This window comes from Clupea harengus, chromosome 4 (genome assembly GCF_900700415.2).
Source record: "Clupea harengus chromosome 4, Ch_v2.0.2, whole genome shotgun sequence".
NCBI classification, from domain to species: Eukaryota; Metazoa; Chordata; class Actinopteri; order Clupeiformes; family Clupeidae; genus Clupea; species Clupea harengus.
In genome coordinates, this window is record NC_045155.1 from 1,095,646 (window position 1) to 1,118,260 (window position 22,615).

Genomic DNA, 22,615 nt, shown 5'->3' on the forward strand with positions numbered 1-22,615 from the left:
CATTTCAGTTCATCCTCCAGCTTCTTCTTCAGCTCATTGTGTAGCTTAGTTTTGTCCTTATTCTGAAACACATACCACAGAACCATCTGAGTTTCTCCTCAAGATAAGACTAATTCACAGACAACCCAAGGACACCTTCATTAATGGTGACACCATTACCATCTCCTCGTTGTTCTCTTTGGATGTCTGTATGAGAGACAGGATCCCTGTGGCTCTGGTAAAATACTGTGAGGCCACTCTGTTGGTATGACTGTGGTTAAGACTCTTCAGCACCTCTCTCAGGTTTGGTATCTCTTCCGGGTTTTTTATTTAAAGAAAGAAAGAAAATACATAGTGTCTTTGTCAGCTATAATGACTTGAGTGAATCTGCTCAGTTTGTTCTCACAATTCCCTTCATGGGTGATGATGAACAGCACACACTCCTCTACAGCACACACTCCTCTACAGCACACACTCCTCTATCACACACTCCTCTATCACACACTCCTCTACAGCACACACTACTAAAACTGATGATGCTCTACCTGTGTCCTCCTGTTCCATGAATGCCTCCATTGAGTAGAACTCCCATGAACTTACAGTAAACACTGAAATACTTCTGATGTAATATTTCTGAAAAAAAAAATCAGAATCAGTCAATCAGTCAGCTATATGATAAAAGAAATCTATCACAAACGCCTCCTGGGTGAGAGAAATACCTGGAGTTGACACTGTTTTTCAAGTTCTTGTTTCACTTCCTCCTTGGCCATGTTATTCCTGTGCAGTATACATCCACGTTTTCTATCCTGGGAAATAGGGAGAATAATAATTCAGTTTGTATATCATCTGACATAGATCTATCATCTAATGAAGCGGTGTCAGTTTGTAACCTTTTTTCACTTACATTGTCCGCTGTGATTTTTAGATCTTCGTTGTTCAGTCTAAGGGATGTGAAAATAAAATATGTCTGCATACTGTTTTAAATCTAATAACCTAATAAACTGAACAAGCAGTACACTGAACACACTCTTGAGTACTGCATACACTTACATAGACAAAAAATTGAGATAAAAAAGACTGACTTTTGTGATCTCATGTATTCCTCAGCATTCATATCATCAGTTTTGGTGCAGATGAAAGTGATGCCAGTGCAGGCCCCTCCCTGCACCATATCTGTCATGCTGCTCTCCAGGATCTCCCAGGCTTCCTTGTCAGACACGGCTCGATTGATATTAGCCACAACCCAAACAAATGTGCACTCCCTTAACATCTGTGACAAAAATATAGTTTTTGTTGTTTGTTTGGTCTAAATGAATACATTTCTCATTACATACAAGTAGTTCAGTATAATCCACACCTGTTTCATCTATTCAGTATGAAAAATAAAATAGGTGTCTGTACATATATTAATTGTCAGTGTATTGAAATTATAAACTAGATTTTCTCCCCCAAAAACAATTCACTTGCCAAATGTGATATTTTTCATGTAGTGGAACCTGTAGCTTTGCTTAAATGATAGCATGAATACATATGAATAATCGAGCTATTATTAAATTCATAATTTGATAAATACAAAAATATATATTTTAATGATGTCATACCCTGGTTCTCTCTCCTGCTGGTCAGTCTATGTTGGGTTTGTTTATGCTGTCCCTCAGTTAACCTTGGTAATCAAATCATTAACTGCACCTGTTTTTGCTTATTCTGGCTTTCTTCTAATTTGTATCAAGAATCCTGTGAGTTCCTTTAAGTAATTTGTTTTTCATTCAAATGAGTTCTGTGCTAACCTGCACATTCATCCAGAATCTCCTTCAGTTTGGGACAAATACAGTGAGCACTTACTGATTTCCACATCTCGTCTCTGGTCTGATTACAGTCTCCAGTTCCAGGAAGATCAACCAGCACGATGTTCTGTAAAAGCTCTTTGTGATCTGGCACTCCGATTCTCACAGTCTTCACTACTGGCCAAAAGAGTCCCCCAAGATCATTCGCATCATGTGTGACATAGTGCCTGATTTCATCAGAGAGATCTGAGACCTGTTTTGAACATGGAATTAGACTAATTAAGTTATCATTTTTTCACAAATATGAGCTTTAAATAAACTCACTTGAACTCACATACAGTTACAATTTACAGCTGCAAGAACTTTAACTTACCTTAACGTGTGAGATGGTTTTAGTGGTTAATGTGAGCATCCCTGCAATTTCCGTTGAACGATCGTCCTTCATGAGTTCCTCAAAGCTTTTGCTACTTTTATTCTCTCCATACAGTGCTTCGATCTTGTCTTTGGCCATTTTGCACATGGTTTTATTCCTTTCCTTGGGTTCTGCTAGAAAACCTACAAGGCTTTTTAGCTCTTTTTCCCAGGCCTACAAATGAACATGAAGTATGTTTCAGTATTCATTTTAACATCACAGTATGACAGTGGTAATGTAACAGTTGTAAGAAACCTCTTTTGAGATGAATTCAATAGTTGCTGTGTACTGGTCTCTCTCAGCCCCAGCCTCCACTTGTATGATGACTGATGTACAGGCCCTGAGTGTCCCTGTTGGTAACAGCTCCTTCTCATCCAGGATGGCATTGATCACAGAGCTTTTACCATCTCCTGTCTTTCCAAACACACCAATAGTGGTTTTCTGTATCGTTTCCTTTAGCAGATCTGCCATAATGCCCCTGGACACAACAAACAAACAGGTCATAGATAGATAGATAGATAGATAGATAGATAGATTGATCTAATTAATAGCATGAAACAAACAAACAAGTCATAGATAAATAGATAGATAGATAGATAGTTTGTTCTAAAGGCCCCATCACACCATACCGTTCTGGTCAATGTTCTATGACTTTAGAGGAAACGTTGGTAATCGTCCATGGTCGCTGGTATAGCGCCAGAGGAGCTGGTGACGCTGGTAATCGTCGGTGATCGGCAGAGAACGCTGGTCCAAAAAAAAAGTTTTGAACATGCACAAAAGTTTTCATGGAGACTAGCGTTCTTCAACGTTTAATTTTAAACGCTGGAGAATGCTGAATAATGTTAGTGGAACGTTTTACTAACGTTGCACGCGTTTGGCTATCGTTAGTCAGTCGTTACCCTAGCGTTACTTGGTTGTTATTAATCGTTTGCTTTGCAGTGAACGACTCACTGGCGACCTGTCAACTATGGAGGACCAAACCTGCCATATTTACAAATAAAATGAATGAATAAATAAATGTCCACATCCATTCTGTATTCATTTATTCATTCATTCATTCATTCATTCATTCATTCATTCATTCATTCATTTATTCATGCATTCATTCATTCATTCATTTATTTATTTATTCATTCATTCATTCATTCATTCCTGTATTTCTTCATCTCAATATGTTAATGAGATGTGTCAATCAAAAATAGGTAGGCGGTATTTGACACACCATTGGCTAATCGTTTTTTCAACGCGTTGTATTTGATTATGTTAGCCTTACCTTGCTGTCATGGAAGACATAAAAAGGGCAATTACCAGAGACTTGGCCAGGCTGGCCGATCTCGTTGAAAACGAAAATGTATGTCCCGACTTCCTACTGTTCCGTGTAGAGGCTATAATGGCAAATATAGGACTTGTAGCTGCGGAAATGGACACAGAGTTAGACCTACTTGTTCTTGAAAACTTGGAACGCGTTGTACACCAAATAGGAGTCTTAAGTGACAGCACTAGCAGGATCGCGGGACGACCTTCACATCCTTTGCCCATCAGTGTCATTGAGTCATACCTACTGTCGGGGTTAACAGCTGTTGACATTGCTCGATTGTTTGGAGTTAGCGAAAGAACAATTCGGCGGAGGATGGCCCACAACGGAATAAGGTAACGTTGAATGAACCACTTACTATGTTAGCTGGTTAATCGAGTAGGCCTTCAGGCAGATATTCAACCCACTCACCAGTGCAATAAAACTCGCAAGAAGTTAATCTCAGCCTAATTTACGTCCCCTAACCACTTAAAATCTAGTGCAAGATTGTCATTGTTGAGAAAATCTGAAGTGAATATTTATTGCACTGGTGGGTGGGTTGACTATCTGCCTGAAGGCCAGCTCGGATGGGCTCTTCCTCGTGGTGTCGTTCTTCGTCCGTGGTGTTTGCATTCTTCTTCCTTGCAGCGCGAGTAGCAGAACCCCCCCTCACACCTTTTTTGCGTCGTCTTGGCGGCATGATGTTCACTGTTCAGGACAACTGAATCCATTGATTTTCCAGCCTTTTTTATACCCGTTTGACCATAAAACCCACACGCCAGCGAAACGCTATTTTGACGTTATTCACACGTTAGTCACACGCTCAACTTACTCGTCTAATGTTGACTAATCGCTCGTCGCGCGCCAGTGACACGTCATCACACGCTAATAGTTTTCAGGGGTGTCTAACTTGGTCGCTGTCACGGCCCATTCAAACCTTTGAGTTGGAATGCGTTGATCCGTCAGGGTTGACGGATCCCCATCCACTTTGAATGGGGTGACGTCATCCTTTGCTGAACTGAATTGTGGCTCCGTTGGGTTCCGTCGTATTTGTATAAAAGTTTGTTTGACTTTTTTTGCTTAGATTTTTTAAGAGTTACAGAGAAATAGACACTGTACAATGTAAAAAAACCCTTTATTGTAACTGAAAAATACATCTGATAGGATTTGCGAGGTGTCTGAGCCCCCTATCTAATGTTAGCATGCTACTACTTACAAGGTAAACAGCTTGCTAGTGGCGTGTTTGGTTTGTTGACCTGTCAGTCTCACTATAACGTCTCTGGCATCAACAGAACCCCACGCGCCAGACTCCTCCTCCGACATCCGTTGGATCAACGCATTCTAACGCGTAGGTGTGAAAGGTCTGTTAGTCCCATGTCAGTATTACGCTAGTCATGCGTTAGTCACACGTTACAGAGCATTCACACCTTTGCGTTGGAATGCGTTGATCCGTCAGGGTTGACGGATCCCCATTCACTTTGAATGGGGTGATGTCATCCTTTGCCAAACTGAATTGTGGCTCCGTTGGGTTCCGTTGCGTTGCGTTTCATGCATTGCTTGTAGCAAGAGTTGAAAAATGTTCAACTTTTCGTGAGGCAATGCATGTGTCAGCCAATCAAATTGCCTTTCATGCATAACTGACAGGACAGGCACTAGCCAATCAGATCCCGTATATGCTCACGTCTAAAAAGCGGCAAGCTCAAAAAAAAAGGTGGCGGACCAAACTCCGTAGATGGTCGTATTTGTACCTAAAAGTTGTTTGTTTGACTTTTTTTTGCTTAGATTTTTTTAAAGTTACCGAGAAATAGACACTGTACAATGTAAAACCCCCTTTATTGTTACTGAAAAATACGTCTGATAGGATTTGCGAGGTGTCTGAGCCCCCTATCTAATGTTAGCATGCTACTACTCACAAGGTAAACAGCCTGCTAGTAGCGTGATTGGTTTGTTGACCTGTCAATCTCACTATAACGTCTCTGGTATCAACAGAACTCCACGTGCCAGACTCCTCCTCCGTTGGATCAATGCATTCTAACGCGTAGGTGTGACCGGTCTGTAAGTCACACGCCAGATGTGTCCACCTCGCCCTAGAACGCTTGAAATTGAACGATTAGAACGTTCAGAGAAAGTTGACCAGAACGTTATGGTGTGACGGGGCCTTTACTAACAGCACCAAACAAACAAACAAGTCATAGATAGATAGATAGATAGATAGATGGATAGATAGTTTGTTCTAATCAACAGCAGATTCAGGAAAACATAATCATGCATGTTATTTAGTGCTATTTTACTGAAACAGGCAATGTACCTGATGAAGTTCATAAATGTTGTGTCGGTCTCGGCATGGTGCTTGATTTCCTCATCAAATCTGTGTTGAACCTGTGCCATGACTTCTTTTGCTCGCTGTATGGCTGCAATCTCTATAAATTAAAAGACCATGAGACTATAAACCATATCTGTTCTTTGACAATTACCTGTAGTGAGAGTAAAGTCCATGTCTTTTTGCCACATCTGACCACAGTATCCAGAGGTTTGACTGATCATATAATCTAAGACTTGGATGAGATTGATTAAAGTCGTAGGGCTGTTGGATGTGTGCAAAACCAAAACGTTCTACCAAACCATCGTGCTGATCTTTTTATCATTCAGCTATTGAACTAACTATTGAGGAATTCCTTAAGATGTTTTATTATTTAGAGGTTCCCTAGTAACAAGGGACGCTGGCGAGTTTAACGCCGCTCTGTCTGGTATAGTTTTTGTTTGATTTTCTACCATATTCACAATTTAATATACATTTTAGTTCTTCTTTTGTACTTAATAGTGTAGTTAAGTTTAATCACTGTACATAGCCATTTTAAGCACTTTTGTATGAAAGGTGCTATACAAATAAAGTTGATTATTATTATTATTATTTGTATTATTTATCACCATAATTTAATTTGTGGAACAGATGGATGTGACACAGTATTTACCATGGAATGATAACACTATCAGTAACAACTCTGTTATGGGACCCTATGGTAACCCACAGAAGAGCCATTCTTCATTCAGAACAGTCATTATTTAAAGGAAATGTAGACATTTAAGTAATTATTTATCACAGGTTCCTACCTCCTTTTATCTTCTTCCTTTCTTCCTCTTTGTGAGAATCACTCTCTCTTCCTCTTATGGCTTTCTGTTGGCTCTCTGGAAGTAATGAGCCCCCTGGTTCCCCAATTGTCTCACAGGTGAGATGTGTTCCCCCATTCTCCACCATCATCTTGTCTATCTTCTCAAACAGTTTAAGAACCTGATTGAATCTGTGAATCATATCAAATTCTTGATGCCTCATCTTCAGTCCTGAAGGGTCTTCTTTTTCAACAGCGTCAGGTGTAGAGACAAGTTGCGCATTTCTAACAATAGTTAGTACAATGGTATATTTCATGGCCTTATCGCTGAAAGAGTTAAGTATGGATTTCACTTTGTCTCTGTCCTCCTCTGAGAAGTTGTCAGGCTGCAGCACCAGTAGAAATACATGAGACCCTTGAGGAGACAGGACCACACAGTCTGTCACTGCCTCCGAGAGCTCATGTTGTGTGCGTTGGGGATGAAACAGGTCAGGAGTGTTAATGATTGTGATGGGTCTTCCCTCCACCGGTCCTCTGACTCTGTCACTTACATATTCTCCAGAAACCTCAAGGGCTTCAGTCTGAAAAGCATCTCTTCCAAGGATGAGGTTTCCCACTCGGCCATTTTCCAGTACATTCTTCCCCAGCAACACAAGCCTCACTGCAAAAGATTTGCAAAATAACAGTATAACCTTAATTCAAGATTAATCTAAACCAGTGGAATTAAGATTGAGCAAAACTAAGATGATCTCTTGCAGAAACTATGAATTTTGGCATATTTATCTCTTTGTTTTCAGTCGAAAACAGCCTCTGTTCAACACATGCTAAATGAACCAGTCCCTCCACGATTTTGCAATTTGTTTTGCGTTGCTTTACAATCAAAATGACAAAAACATTGTGAGAGCTTTTGTGATTTTTGTTTCTCTCAATACAGGTGCTGTGGTGTTCTGTGTAGCAGGGGTTGGAGACCACAGACTCAATTTGTATAGTTGATTTCGTGGCATATAGGGGCTCTCATGTACCAACTCAGACAACCGGGTTGTCCACTATGGGCCTATATGACGTGTATTCATGATATTCAAGTGTAGCTAAGGAAACAAAGGGAAACATCAGCTTTTAGAAAATGTATAATGTATGAAGCCTGAATTGCTTTTGTGGCATATAGGACGTGGCATATTTAAACGTCTTTGAGAATTGTGAAAAGCGCTTTATAAATGTGATGTATTATTAATAATGATATTAGGGGGTGTCATACCAACTGTGTCAACCACTCCGTATAATTTCATGTATATTTCCGTAAGCAATTGAAATGAGTTAAATCCATAATTTCTGCGATAAATCCCTAAAAGTTGACATGTGGACACCAAAGGACTGGGACAAGCAGTGGCAGTGGTTGAGACAGACAACGTGTAACTTTAAACCACCATCAGGAGGGCAGAAAAAGCGGGTAAAAAAGTTGATAAAATTGATTGAGTGAATAACTTACTGTTTGGTGGTTGTTCCATAATGCTTCTTCTGCTAGCTGTTTTGCTTAAGCTCATGTTCAGTGTAGCACTGAATTCGAATTTGTCTGATAGACGTTTGCTTTGGAACATCCAAACGCATTCAAGTTCACCTTGTTCAGGTGACGACGAAGTTAAGTACTCAGGCTATGGCATCGGGTATTATGCTGTTTGTACATGCCTAGTCAAACCAGCAACGCCTCCCGCTCAAGTTCCCAGAAAAAGAAACTTAAATCCAGCACTTTAAGGCAGATGACTCACACACAAGGCAGATGACTCACACACAAGGCATCTGGCTTTGTTATATGTGCTCATTAGCCACTCTTTTGAACTGGCACAGTTTACCGCATTCATCGCCCATCTGTCTACAAACCACATGTGCACGCACACATACTCTGTTTAACAGAATATACAAGAATACCCTAACAGATTGCTCTCGTATACATACAATGCATTGATAAACAAAATACACATTTATGGGATACACGCGTGTGCACCCCAGTCTCTGCAGGGGAGATGCGGATGGATGTTGAGGGTAACGGTAATGTGATGATTAATATAGAGATGTCTGTATTCATCGATGTAGGTGTGTTCTGGTATAATTTGTTCAACACACTCTGGCACAATTTGCACTGCTTTCATTTCCATGTCTGATCTGTGTGGTTAATGTTTGCCATCCTCTTGTGCCCCCTCAATATAGGGATCAAATGAATTCCTCACAACATCAGCTTTTAGAAAATGCATAATTTATAAGCCCTGAATCACTTTTGTGGCATAAAGGGGGTGTCATATAATATCCGCGTCAATTACTCTGTGTAATTTAATTTATATGTCTGTAAACAATTTAAATTGGGGAAATCCATAATTTCTGCAATAAATCCCTAAAAGTTGACATGTTGACACCAAAGGACTGGGACAAGCGGTGGCACAGGTTGAGACAGACTACGTGTAACTTTACACCACCAGGAGGGCAGAAGAAGCGGGTAAAAAAGTTGCAATTTAACATTAAGTTTTCCTCTATTTTATGCGCAATTTATGCAGTAAGAAACACGCAAAAAACTGGATGGAGTGAATAACTTACTGTTTGGCGGTTTATCCATACTCCACCTCCTTCTTCTGCTAGATGTTTTGCTTAAGCTCATGTTCAGTGTAGCACTGAATTAGAATTTGTCTGATAGACGTTTGCTTTGGAACATCCAAACGCATTAAAGTTCACCTTCAGGTGACGACGAAGTTAAGTACTCAGGCTATGGCATCGGGTATTTGCTTACATGTAAAGTACATTCTGCATTCCAAATATCCCAAACTTGAGATCTTAAACCAGATCTACCAGCAACGCCTCCCGCTCAAGTTCTTTAAGACAGATGACTCACACACAAGACAGATGACTCACACACAAGGCATCTGGCTTTGTTATGTGTGCTCATTACCCACTCTGATGAACTGGCACAGTTTACCGCATTCATCGCCCATCTGTCTACAAACCACATGTGCACACATACTCTGTTTAACAGAATATACAAGAATACCCTAACAGATTGCTCTCGTATACATACAATGATAAACAAAATACACATTTATGTGATACACGCGTGTGCACCCCAGTCTCTGCAGGGGAGATGCGGATGGATGTTGATGTTGATGGTAATGTGATGATTAATATAGAGATGTGTGTATTCATCGATGTAGGTGTGTTCTTGTATAATTTGTTCAACACACTCTGGCACAAATTCCTGTGCACTGCTTTCATTCCCCTGTCTGATCTGTGTGGTTAATGTTTGCCATCCTCTTGTGTCCCCTCAATATAGGGATCAAAAGAAATCCTCATAACATCAGCTTTTAGAAAATGTATAATTTAGAAGGCCTGAATCACTTTTGTGGCATAAAGGGTGTGTTATATAACAGCCGCATCAATTACTCAGTGTATTTTCATTTATATGTCCGTAAGCAATTTAAATCAAATGGGTTAAATCCATAATTTCTGCGATAAATCCCTAAAAGTTGACATGTGGACACCAAAGGACTGGGACCAGCAGTGGCAGTGGTTGAGCTACACTATGCATAACTTTACACAACCATCAGGAGGGCCGAAGTCTTGTTTTCCTCTATCTTATGCACAATTTATGCAGTAAGAAACACTCAAAAAACTGGATGGAGTGAATAACTTACTGTTTGGTGGTTTTTCCATACTGCTTCTTCTGCTAGCTGTTTTGCTTAAGCTCATGTTCAGTGTAGCACTGAATTAGAATTTGGTTGATAAAACGTTTGCTTTGGAACATCCATTAAAGTTGTTCAGGTGACGAGGAGATGAAGTACTCAAGCTATGGCATCGGGTATTTGCTTACATGCCTAGTCAAACCAGCTCAACGTCACAGTACGAAGCGGGGTTGCGCCATCACACACACATTTGCAAGCACAAACACGAGCACACCTTTTCTGATACCGTCTAGTATAGACAAGTATAGACTAGAATATCTAGAATTGCATTACTATTCATTGAAACCCTATCCACCCCAGTGAAACACACGCCTGTTTGCATGTTGGTGCAGTGTGTGTTGTGTCTGAGGAGATACTTGGCAGTTATGTCTGTTGCTTGTTGAAGCCAATACTTCTATAGATGTATCGTGTTGTTCTGTGAGTTTGTGTGTGTGGGTGTGTGTGTGTGTGTGTGGCTGGGTGGGTGTAGCATTTAACTGTAAATACTGAAGTAGCAGAGTTTTAAGTGTTCTACTCTTCCTTCCTGCAAATCAAATTGAAAAAGAAAAAGTGTAAAAAAGTCACAAAAATCATGTTGACAAGTTCTCCTAATTTTCATTTGCCACAGTTTCGAGTCTTCTCTTCCTTCCTGCGAATTTAAGTTTTTACAGAAATGTTTGTCATCTTGCCAACTACGTCACAACTTACAAAAACCTGGTTGAACAAGTTCACTTTTTGAAGCTACAGTGTAGACTTCTGTTATCGGCCTATGAAGACAGCGCAAGAATTTTGGATTGGGATGGGAAAATGTTTTCCTGTAAACTGGGATATTTTATTTTGAGTTACTCTTACATGCTCTGGTCGTCTAGGTAGTGTTATGACTAGTAGATGACTTGTGTAGTACATGAATGTCTTGTCAAGGCTTGTAACTCACCACGCCCTATGTGTGCCCTGCACGAAGGACTGCCACCTTTCACTGTAAAACTGTGCCAATGACTGTTACACCTTCTAATGGACTGTGGAAGACGGGTTGCCCAACCACCCTGAATGAACTCTGCAAATGAGGGCTATGTACCTGTGAATGAAAAAAAAGACTAAGGTTGAATTACCTGTTGTTGTATGTTGTGTTGGAGTGGCATTAAGTTAAGAAATTGCCATCCAGAGTGGGGGTAGTGTTGTATAATGGTGCGGCTCCTTTAAGAGCAGCACATACAGGGTGGGTGTGGTTGAGCGAGAGAGAGTGAGTTGTAGAGAGAGAACGGGGATGCTTATGAATAGTTTGGATGTAGCGAACGGAGTAAAACTTATGTGCTGTAATATTGAACCAGTGTGTGTAGAATAAATCATCAGAAAGAATCCAGTGGGCATTTATTTACTCATCAACAACAGACGGAAAGGGAGTTAACCCCGAAGTCATGAATATGTAACACTTCGGCCCTGGAGCGTATAACAGATCTCTCCTGTAATCTCCGACTACGGTCAGAGACAGACAGAGCAGGAAAGGTTAACAGCACATTCTAAATTATATTCCAAATATTCCAAACTTGAGATTGTAACAGGAGCTATAAGGGGGAACCCCACAGCCCTGTTTAAGTAGCCAACTACGCCACCCTGGGAATTGCACCCAGAGAATATTTAAACTAAATGTCCTAATAGGCACATCAGCCCTTGAGAACAGGTTCGAAACACACACCACACAAGTCGTGAATTCCACAAGATGTTATTTATTATAAAGATATGTAATTATGAGGTGTATGCTTATAGAGGAAGGGATGGACCTAGACAGACTGAGAGGTTAGTCAAAGTAGAAAAGGCATTTATTTAATAATCAATAAAAGGGCTTAAACAATCAGCACCCTGAGGTTCAGGGCTGACAAACACGCTAGGGAAGGGAATTAAATGGAAATAAACTATAGCAGGCAGAGACTTACCTTAGAGGGGCGGCAGGCTAACTGGGAAGTGTGCTTCAGGACTCACACCACCCTTGTGAAGGCAAACACGGCACAGCACACGAAAAGTGACCAGAGTGACACAGCAACCACACAGCAACCAATGGTCACACGTGAATATGCACTGACGGGACTCCACCACCAGGTGACTAGCCCCCCTCCAGGATAGCACAATGCCTGCTCATACAAACAAAAGGGGATAAAGAAAATATGAAAGCACCAGTCGACCCCAGCTGTAGGGCAAACACACATATACAGGGAAACTACAGGCAAGTTAGATTCCCCTCTCACAGGATACCTGAAGTACTAAAACAACTATACACATGCAAATGATATAAATAGAACACAGGAATAAACGCGTACTGTGCACGACTATGCCCAGGTACTGAAATAAAACACGGACCGCAAAACAACTTGTATAAACCAAAACAAAAGAACGACAAGACAAGACAGCAGCTCGTGTGGTGACTCCAGCCCTCCACCAGGCCGGGTTGTGTCTGCAGAACACAAATCATAATTAAAAACCTAACGGAGGTAAAATGATGCAAATAGGGAGATTTAAATAAAATACCCACGTTACTCGGAGACATGGGCTGCCGCGGGAACGTGCGTCCTCACTAAACAAACATGACACGGATATAAGTATAATTATAACAATTCAATGACCAGGTCTGCTAACCCATTCACGAACAGCGCATACCTGGAACTAGAGTGAACAACCGTTTTCGAGGTCAGCGAAGGAGGAGATGATCACAACACCAGGCTACAATAAAGGACGAAGTTAGTCCACAGTGTGATATAAATTCCACGCAACTGGCTTAGAGGCGAAGACAACCTACCGCGCGAGAAACAGGAAGCCACTCTGCACAGAAGGTAGCGATTCACAATCTCCAGATATTGCACACATCCAGGCTTTTATAGCCACACCCAAGCAATGGCCACTAATTACTCAGGTGTGCTGAACGAGTGCAGTGACGTGAGCATAGGTGAATTCATCTCACTACAATCTATCCCTGGGCTTTGCATCGTCGCCCCGACGATGGACTAATAACACTGGGAGTCTATACTAACTCCAAGGCCTAAAAATGGCTGCCATAGCTTGAGACATAGGCCTGAGAGAGTCCACAGCTCCCAGTGCAGCCCCCCCCATCGATCTCGGAAGGTGGTGCAAGTTGGAGTGTTGCCCTGCTGAGGTTCTAGAAGTTCTTCGTACCTCCACCTCACTGGTGCCGGGCTGGTCAGGTGACAACGAAGGAACAGTTAATGCCGACCCTCTTGGGGGACTTGTATTCAATCCCGGGGCTGCTGGTAGTGCTTCTTCCGGAAGATTTCGGGTCGAAAGCTGTTGGCCTGAAGGGATAGATGACACCGCAGCAAAGGACTGTGACGACGGGAGCCGAGCAGGGTCAGCAGAACAGGCTGGTACCGGTTGATGCAGGGCAGTTGAAGCATCAGGCATCAGGACCCAGAGCTCATCGTCCAGCAGATCCTCCTCCTGGGGAACCACACTTCTTTCAGCGGCAGGAGTGGGAGACTGATCTTGAGCCTCCGTACCCAGACGCGGCTTTAGCATAGTGCGGTGGGCGTGCTTTACTCTCTCTAGGGCCTCCACTGGTGCGATGGTATAGACCACACCCCCTGGCTTCGGAACCTTCAACACCTGATGGATCTCCGACTTCCACAGGTCTTGGATCTTTTGGCGGCCCCGAATCCCATGGTCACGGACGTAGACCAGCTGACCCTCCTGTAGCGGTGCGATCTTCACCCGACGGTTGTGATGTTCTTGGCGCCGAGCAGCAGCAGTGGCAAGGCGTTCTTGGGCCCCTTCAAAAGCAAGGCGAAGTCTCGTTCGGTGTTCCAGGATCCAGTCCGACACTGTACCAGACGCCGGCTCGTGAACCCTGCCCAACAAGAAATCAACAGGTAATCGGGGGTCCTGTCCCAACAGAAGGAAATATGGTGACTCACCCGTGGATTGATGTGGCGTGGTGTTATAGCAGAACACCACCTGCGGAAGGCAAGACGTCCAATCCCTTTTTCGCGAGGTGGGGAGTGCACGCAGGAGGTTGTGCAGGGTCCTGTTAAAACGCTCACATTGACCGTTGCCGGCCGGATGGTAAGGGGTGGTTCGTGACTTTGTAACACCATATATTGAGCAAAGTTGTTGGATTAGAATGCTCTCAAAGTTACGTTCCTGGTCAGAGTGGATACGGCCAGGAACACCAAACTTGTAGAACCACTCTGCTACCAGTACTTGGGCTACGGTTGAAGCACGCTGGTCCCTGGTGGGAATGGCCAGAGTGTATTTACTAAAGACATCGGTCATCACCATTACGTTTTCAACCCCATTACTGGCTGGCTCCAATAAGGTGAAATCTATGGCCAAGATTTAATTAGGCCGTGAGGCCAGCAAATGCCCCATGAAGCTGTGAGCCACTGGCTGAGTGACCTTACTCACTTGGCACCGCTCACACTCCTGGCACCAGCGTTTGATTTCTGAAAACATCCCGGGCCAATAGCACCGCTGCCTCACCAGCTGACTGGTCCTCTCCACGCCCTGATGACCATGGTCTTGATGCAACTGTGTCAGGACCGTTGATTTCAACTGCGTCGGTAGAATTAACTGGAGGACCTCCTCTCCACCATCAGGACGGAATGTCTGACGGTACAAGACCCCATCCTTGTCTACCAGGCGATCCCACTGGCGTAGCAACGATAGGGCAGAAGGGGATAGCCGGTGGCGTTCAGCTGTAGCAGGGCGCTCCTTCCTCCGCCAGAATGCCAGGACAGCCTGGATATCAAGGTCAGAGTCTTGCAGTATGAGTAGGAGTGAGAGTGTGAGGACGAGTGCGAGTGCGAGTGCGAGTACGAGTAGGAGTGAGAGTGAGAGTGTGAGGACGAGTAGGAGTGAGAGTGTGAGTGCGAGTGCGAGTACGAGTAGGAGTGAGAGTGAGAGTGTGAGGACGAGTAGGAGTGAGAGTGTGAGTGCGAGTGCGAGTACGAGTAGGAGTGAGAGTGTGAGTGCGAGTGCGAGTACGAGTAGGAGTGAGAGTGTGAGGACGAGTGTGAGTGAGAGTGAGAGTGGGAGAATGGTGAGGGAGAGCAGCAATAGACAATTGGGACACTGGTGCAGAACAGCCTACCGGTTGCAATGACACTGGCACAGGAGTTCCATTAGACGCTAGAGCGGGGGGACTTCGAGCTACGTACTGTCGTGACAGGGCGTCTGCGTTTCCATTGCTCTTACCGGACCTGTACTTCAGTTCGTAGTCAACATCAGCTTTTATATTATGCTGCTGTTGAACAATCACACTTCACAATCACATCTCTAGTTATTGTTGATGTTATTGTGTTAAGGGCACAGACAGGGCCGGCCCTAGCACATTTGGCGCCCTAGGCAAACTTCACTCCTGGCGCCCCCCCCCATGAAGAACCCCTTTTTGGCCCTCTCTGTGGCATTGCGAGATAGGGCATTTGGCCTTGGCGGAAGTCTGCGAGTGCCCTTGTCTCTTTGAGGGCCCTTGTAGTTAGGTATATGGATCACAGAGGTCTGCGCTCTTCGAGTGCCCTTGTAGTTTAGTATATTGATCACCTAAGGGCAGGTGACCCCATAGACAAAGAAAATCAGCACTAATAAACAAAACAGTAAATTAGAAGCGGGCCAGTTTACCTTCGCTCTCCATCTTTGATGTGCTGTGGACAGTGTGGTTGTTGATTAGTGTAGATATTCTGAGAGACAAAATTCTTATCCGTAGCAATGCAACATAAGGGACACTAAGAAAGTCATATTAATTAATCAATTCAACTTTATTAGATTGTGAAAGTTCCTTGTCCATTTCTCTCTTTATCAGACAGGATCATTTAATAGAAGAAAGAACAGCATGCCACTGATTCTGAGAGACAAACAGAACACCTTTCAATAAAATGTATTATTATTAATAATATTTATATGAACCCACATCTACCCACAAATAGCAAGGAGTATGGCCTATGGCCATCTCAGCATTTCACCTTTGCGTGACTGAAATCCATTGCACTTGGAATTTTGCTTGACCCTTTTCATGGGACTCATGAACAGCGCTGAATCGTTTTTCTTCTATTTTAGTCATACAGTCATTGTATGACTTCAGTTCAGAGTGAGAATGAGTAGTTTAGATAAACAACTCAACAACAAGCCAGTCAGTTAACAAATATCTCATTGTTATATATACGGTAAAGAAAGACAATAAACCACATGTATGTCTTTAAATGTTTTATTTGACAATAATAATGAGAAACAAATGAAATAAAGTCAAATGAAATCACAAAAAAATAAATAATAGAAAAAATACCGATGTCTCATTTGAAAACTTTCCTTCTTTTCTGAAGTTGAGCCTTGGTCTTTCTGAGCTGCTCACTGAAATATGGAAAGAGCAAATTTTAGCATAAGAAACACCCCAACTGGTATGGCTCTGATATGAATAACTGAAATGAGACACCACTAAATACAGACCTTTTTAGACTTTTGTAAATAATGCTCTTCTAAATCCTTTAATTTCTGCGTTTTTTCCAGGCGTTTCGCCCTTCTCTTCTCACATTCTTCTACCTCTTGATTCCACTTTTTCTCCTTTTTCTCCTTCTTTTTAGCCTCCCACTCTTTCCAGGTGTTTTCCATTTTTTGACGTTTTCCCTCTGCTTTTAGTAACTTCTTCCTTTTTTCCTGCTCCCTTTCTGCTCGAGAAATTGACCATTCAGCATACCCTAAACAAAGAAAATAAGGTTATGGGCTACACAACACAACTGTGATATGAGATATTACATTTCTTTGCCAAACCAATTAATCAGGGATGCATGAGTGAAACGACATGAACATGTCAGATATCTTACATGGCAGGTAAAAGATGTGTCCCTCCTCCTCTTCTCTCACATGTGTCCTGTCAATTTTTTTCTGATAGTAGTTTTTTGCTTTTTCATTAACCCATCCAAAGACTTTCCTCCTCACACTCCTCTCCTTCTGTACCCAACCGCTCTGCCCTGTCTCAATGCTCTCTGCGTCAGCTGGAATCTCCTCCTGTGCCATCTCATCAGCAGAGCGCAGTGAAGTGTTTTCAGCCTGTTCTTCTCCTCCATTCATCTCCTCCCCATCGCTCCCATCTGATGCGAGACTCTGGGCCTGAGAGGGATTCCTGCTGCTCTGGGCTACTTGCCCTGCTGTGTTCACCTGGGGTTCATCCTCCTTCTCAGATGGCATGATGGCCGTGTTGTCTCTTCTCAGTTGCTCATCAGAGTCACTCTGCTCTACTGCCTGACAGGTGGCTTGTGGGTAATCAGTGGCAGTGGATGTTAGCTCAGTAACGGGCAGAGTCTCCGCTGGGTCAGGTGTTTGTTTGGTCTTGGTCTGTATGTGTGACTTCACACGGCGGGGTTTTGGCTTTTGATTTCCAGTAGCCTGAACCATAGGCTGGCACAGCATTCTGCGACCTTTAACCTTTGCAGGATAATTGATTGCTTGTTTGTTTGTTATGTTTTGGCATTCCGATCTCTGCCCAGTAACCTCCATAGGTTTATCATTGGTCTGGATTTGAGCCTTTGCTTCCATCTTTGGTTGCTCCTGGTCCTGTTTTTCCACATGAGTCTGTTTTTGTATCTCTCTCTGCTTGTCAATCTCCTTCTCTTTCTCAGTCTCCCTTTGTCTTTCAAGCTCTTTTTGCCTTTCTTTCTCTTGTGCCTCTCTCTGTTGCTCTTGTTGTCTCTGCCCTTCCTGGTAGGCTTTTTCTCTCTGTTCGTTCTCCTTTAATATATCTGCCGACTTCTTCTCTTGCTCTTTCTGCCTTTCATTCTCTTCCTGTATATCCATATTTCTCAGGTGAGTCTGTCCCCCCATTGGCTCCTTTGTCCACTTTCCATCCTTGTCTTCATCCGATTTGTCTTTCCAGCCATTTTCTTGTGTAGCAGTATTTGTCTTGGCCTCATTCAGTTTTTGTGTCTCTGTGTCTCCTTTGACGCACAGTGTCTTTTTCTTACACTTTTTCTTGTCTTCCTGTACTGCATCTTCTTCCTCTTGCTTTCTCTGCTTTTCCAGTTCTTGGGCCTTCTGCTTTTCCAGTTCTTGGGCCTTTTCCTTGCGCTTCTTCTGACGACTTTTTCTAAGCTCACTGCACCTTTCTTCACTTTTCTTTTGCTCCATCTCTCTCTCTTTTTCAAAATTTCTATTGATTTCTTCATCCAGTTGTCCACATCTCTCCATCTGCTGCCCTTCCATTTCTCTTTCTCCCTCCCCTTCCATCTTGTTTTTCCTTGCACTCATTCTTTCCTTCTTGATGAATAGTTCTTCATCCATAATTTGCTGTCCCTCTTGTAAACCTTCTCTCTTCCCTTTCACCACTTTTAGCTTAATTTCTTCCGCACAGTTCATTCCCTCATTCCAGAGGTTCTTTACCTCTTTTGTGTCCTGTTTAGTCACCTCTGTCAATCTTTCATCTTCATCTGTTTTTCTTGCTGCATTTCTTCCTTTTGGTTTGAGTTTTTTCTCGTGTTCTTTCTCTCTCACAGTTGTTCTTTTTTCTTCCCTCTCAATCTCTCTTTGTCTTTCCATTTTCATCTGTTTTTCCTGTTTTGCTTTTTCCAGCTCTTCTCTCAGCTTCAAAAACTCCTGGTCTCGTCGCTGAGCCGCCTGTCTTTCTGTTTCTAGCATTCTCTCCAGCTCTCTCGTCTTGTCCTCAGTTTCCCTCCATCTTTCGTCATGTCTCTTCCGCTCCATCTCAAATTTTTGCTCCATTTTTTTAAGCTGCTTCTTTATTTCTTGCTGTCTGTCCAGTTCTCTTCGCTCAGTGTCCAGCCTTCGCTCTGATATCTCTACGTGTTCCCTCAGAGTGCTCTCTCTGTCTCTCTCTCTTCGTATCTCTGATCCCATGTCTTGACATTCCTCCTTCACTTGCTCAGGCTCTCTCTGAATATCCAGGTGCCTCAGTCTTTCTTTTCTCATTGTTGTTTCTATGTGTCTTGGTGCCTCCATTTTAGTTTCCTGCTCATGTTCAATCTGTCCCAACAATCCCTCTTCCCTTCTCTGAGTCATCACTCTCGTTTTCTCTAGTTTACGTTCCATCTCCAGTATCTTTGCCTCCCCCTCCTGTTGGCATTTACTTTCAGACTCTCTTACTCTTTCCTTTTGTCTCTTTTGCTCCATTTCTCTCGCCCTAGCACACTTTTCCTCCATGACTTTAAGCCGCATCTCCTTGTCTCTTGTCTCGTTCTCTCTGTCCATTTTTCTTATTTGTTCCTCTAGTTGTTTCTCCAGTGTTCTCTGTCTGTCATACAGCCTTTCTTTCATGTCTTTCATCGCATTTTCCTCTTGTTTCATCTCTTTCCTGGTCAATTCTTCCACCAGCTCTCTCTCTCTTTTCCTCTCTATGTCTCTCATTCTCTCCCACTCCCTCATTCTCACCTGGTGTCTCTCAATGTCCGAGACTCTCTCCATCTCTCTCATTCTTTCTATATATATTTCAGTGTCTCGCTGTCTCTGAATCTCTCTCAGTTTCTCCTGTTGAGCAATTTGGTCAGCCTCTGCCAAGACCTGCCATTCGGTTTTCTCCAAACTCAACTGAAATAGAAAATATTTCATGACATTTAGTACATTGTCTTTGCAGCCATATAAACTTTAATTTTAAGAACAAGAAAATATATAACCATGACATACTCTAAGGGCCATTTCTCCTTTACCATTTTGCGTTGCTTATATTAAATGCCTATACAGTAGTCTTGCCTTGTCTGTCTCACTCATGGGCGTGGTCTCCTGGTCTTGCTGAAAAATTGGCTCCAGTTTTTTGAGTCTCAGCAACTCCTCAATCTCCTCCTGGGTCAATCTCCAATTCTGCAGACTTAATGTGTTGACACTCCCTTGTAGCGTGCCGAGAGTCTCACTGCCCCTCACTTTCACCAACTCTTTTGGTTTCAGGTGGGTCCATCTTTCCTTCTCCATCCGTTTCTGCTGCAGGCCATTGTCATCCTCACTCGTTTCCTCACTCTCTGTGGTCCACCTCTCCTCTCGCTGTTTTAAGATGAAGAGTTGGTCGTGATGATGAAGAGTTTCCTGGAGCCTCTGATGGAGCCTCTGCAAGTCTTTAATTTCTTCCTCAGTCAGTTTCCAAGTCTGTACCCACCCTGGCAGTCCCATATCTTCCGGTATTTGCTGTTTTTCTCTGTTTTCCTCTCGCAGCCTCTTACGTTCTTTTCTCTCCTCCTCCTCCATCTTTCTCTGCAGCTCCCCTTGTCTCTTCTCTTTCTGGATCATTCTCAGCTCCCAGCACCTCTTCTGCTTTTCCATCAGGTCCTGCAGGTCAAATTCCAAATGGTCGACCATCTTGACACTTACGCTGACCACTCCTTTGCCCTCTTTTAGAGAGACTTGAGCCCGTCCTGTGAATTGCAAAACAATTATCATGATGTTAAAAATGAAATTGAATACTGGTTTACTTTAGGAACAAGAAGACATTTCTCTAATGCACTGCTAGCATAGATTGCTAATTGCACAGTCTGGGACTTCACTTTCTTTGAACTAAACCATTTGCATCCATGTCATGCTATTCAATCAATCAATCAATCAATCAATCAATCAATCAATTTGTTTATTTGATCAAGAGGGACAGTGTACATTCATGAACATCAAAATGTAAATGCACCCAATTATAGCCAAAAGGCTAGTTTCCATTGGCAGTCCCCCTGCCAGAGTGAAAAAGGCTATACAACCTAAAAAAGGCATTAACGTATAAATAACATTGACAATAAATCAAAAAAATTAAATAAAATAAGATACAATAAAATCAAATACAATCCTAATATACAAGTTCTACTGCTTACCCACTAGTGATCACATTCTTGGTTATTTGTCAACCATGTTTTGAGATTACTTTTAAAACAGTTAAATGAGGTTGATTCTCTAATGTTCTGAGGGAGATGGTTCCATTCCCGTGCTGACCTAACTGAGAAAACCGACTGTCCAAATATACTTTTTTTTAAAGGAATATCACAGTCTCCTCTTGCTGCCCCTCGAGTAGCACTGGTTGGTGCTGTTCTAAACGTGACTAGGCTGCATAGTGGTGGGGGGGGCCAGGTTAAACCGGATTTTGAACATTAAACAGCAGTTCTTAAATGTGATCAGGTTGTCCCAACTTAAAAGTCTGTACTTATGGAGGACTGAACAGTGATGGTGTGATTTTAGGTTTTTTGTCAAGTATTTTGAGAGCCTGTTTGTAAAGAGACATGACTGGTTTAAGGGTAGTGGAGTTGGCAGATATACTGTTTTGTTTTCCATTCATGCGATTCAATTAAAACTATGAACTGGGTGACAGAGCAGGGACACATGGAAAACAACCAATGCTGTGGTCCCCTGAACCCATTGGTAAGAAAATATTGAATAGCCTAAACATACATATATATATTTGTATTTAACTATGTGTTTGCTAGCCTATATAACATACATGTTCTTATAATTTACCCAATCCATATTGTTCAAAATACTCTGTATAGGCATTTCTGTGGAGGCCCTTTAATTACTGATTAATCAATAGGTTATATATTTATACATTTAAGCTTTTATAGACCACTAAAATGTATGCTGAAAAACAAACAAACTAACAAAACAATAAACAAGTACTAAAAGGCCATTTTTTATATGTAGCCTAGTATGTAACACCTACCTGTAGTCAAAGCACTCCAATCAGATTAGGCAGTATATGGTACTCAGTTGCAAATAAAGTGTGTTGTCCATTCAGTCTTGACATCCAACTGATATCACTTTCATAGATTTAGGTTAGGTTCTATTTTACCATGGCAACCATCATTATTACGTCACTTGTGTCACTGAAGCAGCCTTTTGACATCACCCACATCATTACGTTCTAATGTCACCTATACATGTAGGCAACGGACAGTGAAATCAGAGACGATTGAAGCAGAACATTTTGAAATCTTTGGTGAGATGTAGAATACTTTATTCACTATTGTATACTCAAATAAATTGGCAAGAGAAATAGACCTATATTGGTTATTGTTGTTGTTTAAGCTATCAATTTGAAACCGAATGAAATTGAAAATAAAATTGAAAGGAAACGTGTGATAGTGGTTTTCTGGCGGTTCGCTGGTGAATTTAATTTATACTTCTACAATACTACATTTATACTTCAGTACGTTTTATAGATGTTACCGTAAAAACACGTCTTTCATTGACCAAGTCATTTTCACCTTTAGAACCTAGGTAGGCAAAAATGATCTTCTTAGCTTTTATATTTTAAATATACTTTGTCAAGGGTATGATTAAGAAATTCCAGGAATCACTATCATTTAAAAAAAAACATATTTTATTAATATCTAAACATGATGACGGTCCGGAAACGAACGAGAAATGGCCGACCGATG

General features: G+C 42.2%; 2 protein-coding genes and 1 long non-coding RNA gene across 3 annotated transcripts; all 3 read right to left on the bottom strand.

Moving 5' to 3' along the window:
- Positions 1–728: 728 nt before the first annotated feature.
- LOC116220267 lies at positions 729–1,223 on the bottom strand. Its single transcript, XR_004163525.1, has 2 exons — positions 884–1,223; positions 729–785 (listed from the first exon to the last, which is right to left on the bottom strand). It is a non-coding gene; the product is annotated as an uncharacterized LOC116220267 (long non-coding RNA).
- A 279-nt stretch (positions 1,224–1,502) lies between these two features.
- Positions 1,503–6,309, bottom strand: LOC116220257 (nuclear GTPase SLIP-GC-like). Its single transcript, XM_031565680.1, has 3 exons — positions 5,778–6,309; positions 2,431–2,653; positions 1,503–2,349 (listed from the first exon to the last, which is right to left on the bottom strand). The coding sequence occupies exons 1-3, from the start codon at positions 5,855–5,857 to the stop codon at positions 2,128–2,130; spliced, it is 525 nt and encodes a 174-aa protein (XP_031421540.1). The 5' UTR covers positions 5,858–6,309; the 3' UTR covers positions 1,503–2,127.
- A 6,695-nt stretch (positions 6,310–13,004) lies between these two features.
- On the bottom strand, positions 13,005–20,561 carry LOC122132835 (trichohyalin-like). Its single transcript, XM_042707501.1, has 7 exons — positions 19,979–20,561; positions 18,788–19,840; positions 17,054–18,700; positions 16,799–16,963; positions 14,696–15,034; positions 13,437–14,599; positions 13,005–13,058 (listed from the first exon to the last, which is right to left on the bottom strand). Exons 1-7 carry the CDS (start codon positions 20,559–20,561, stop codon positions 13,005–13,007), a joined length of 5,004 nt encoding a protein of 1,667 aa, XP_042563435.1.
- Positions 20,562–22,615: the final 2,054 nt, after the last annotated feature.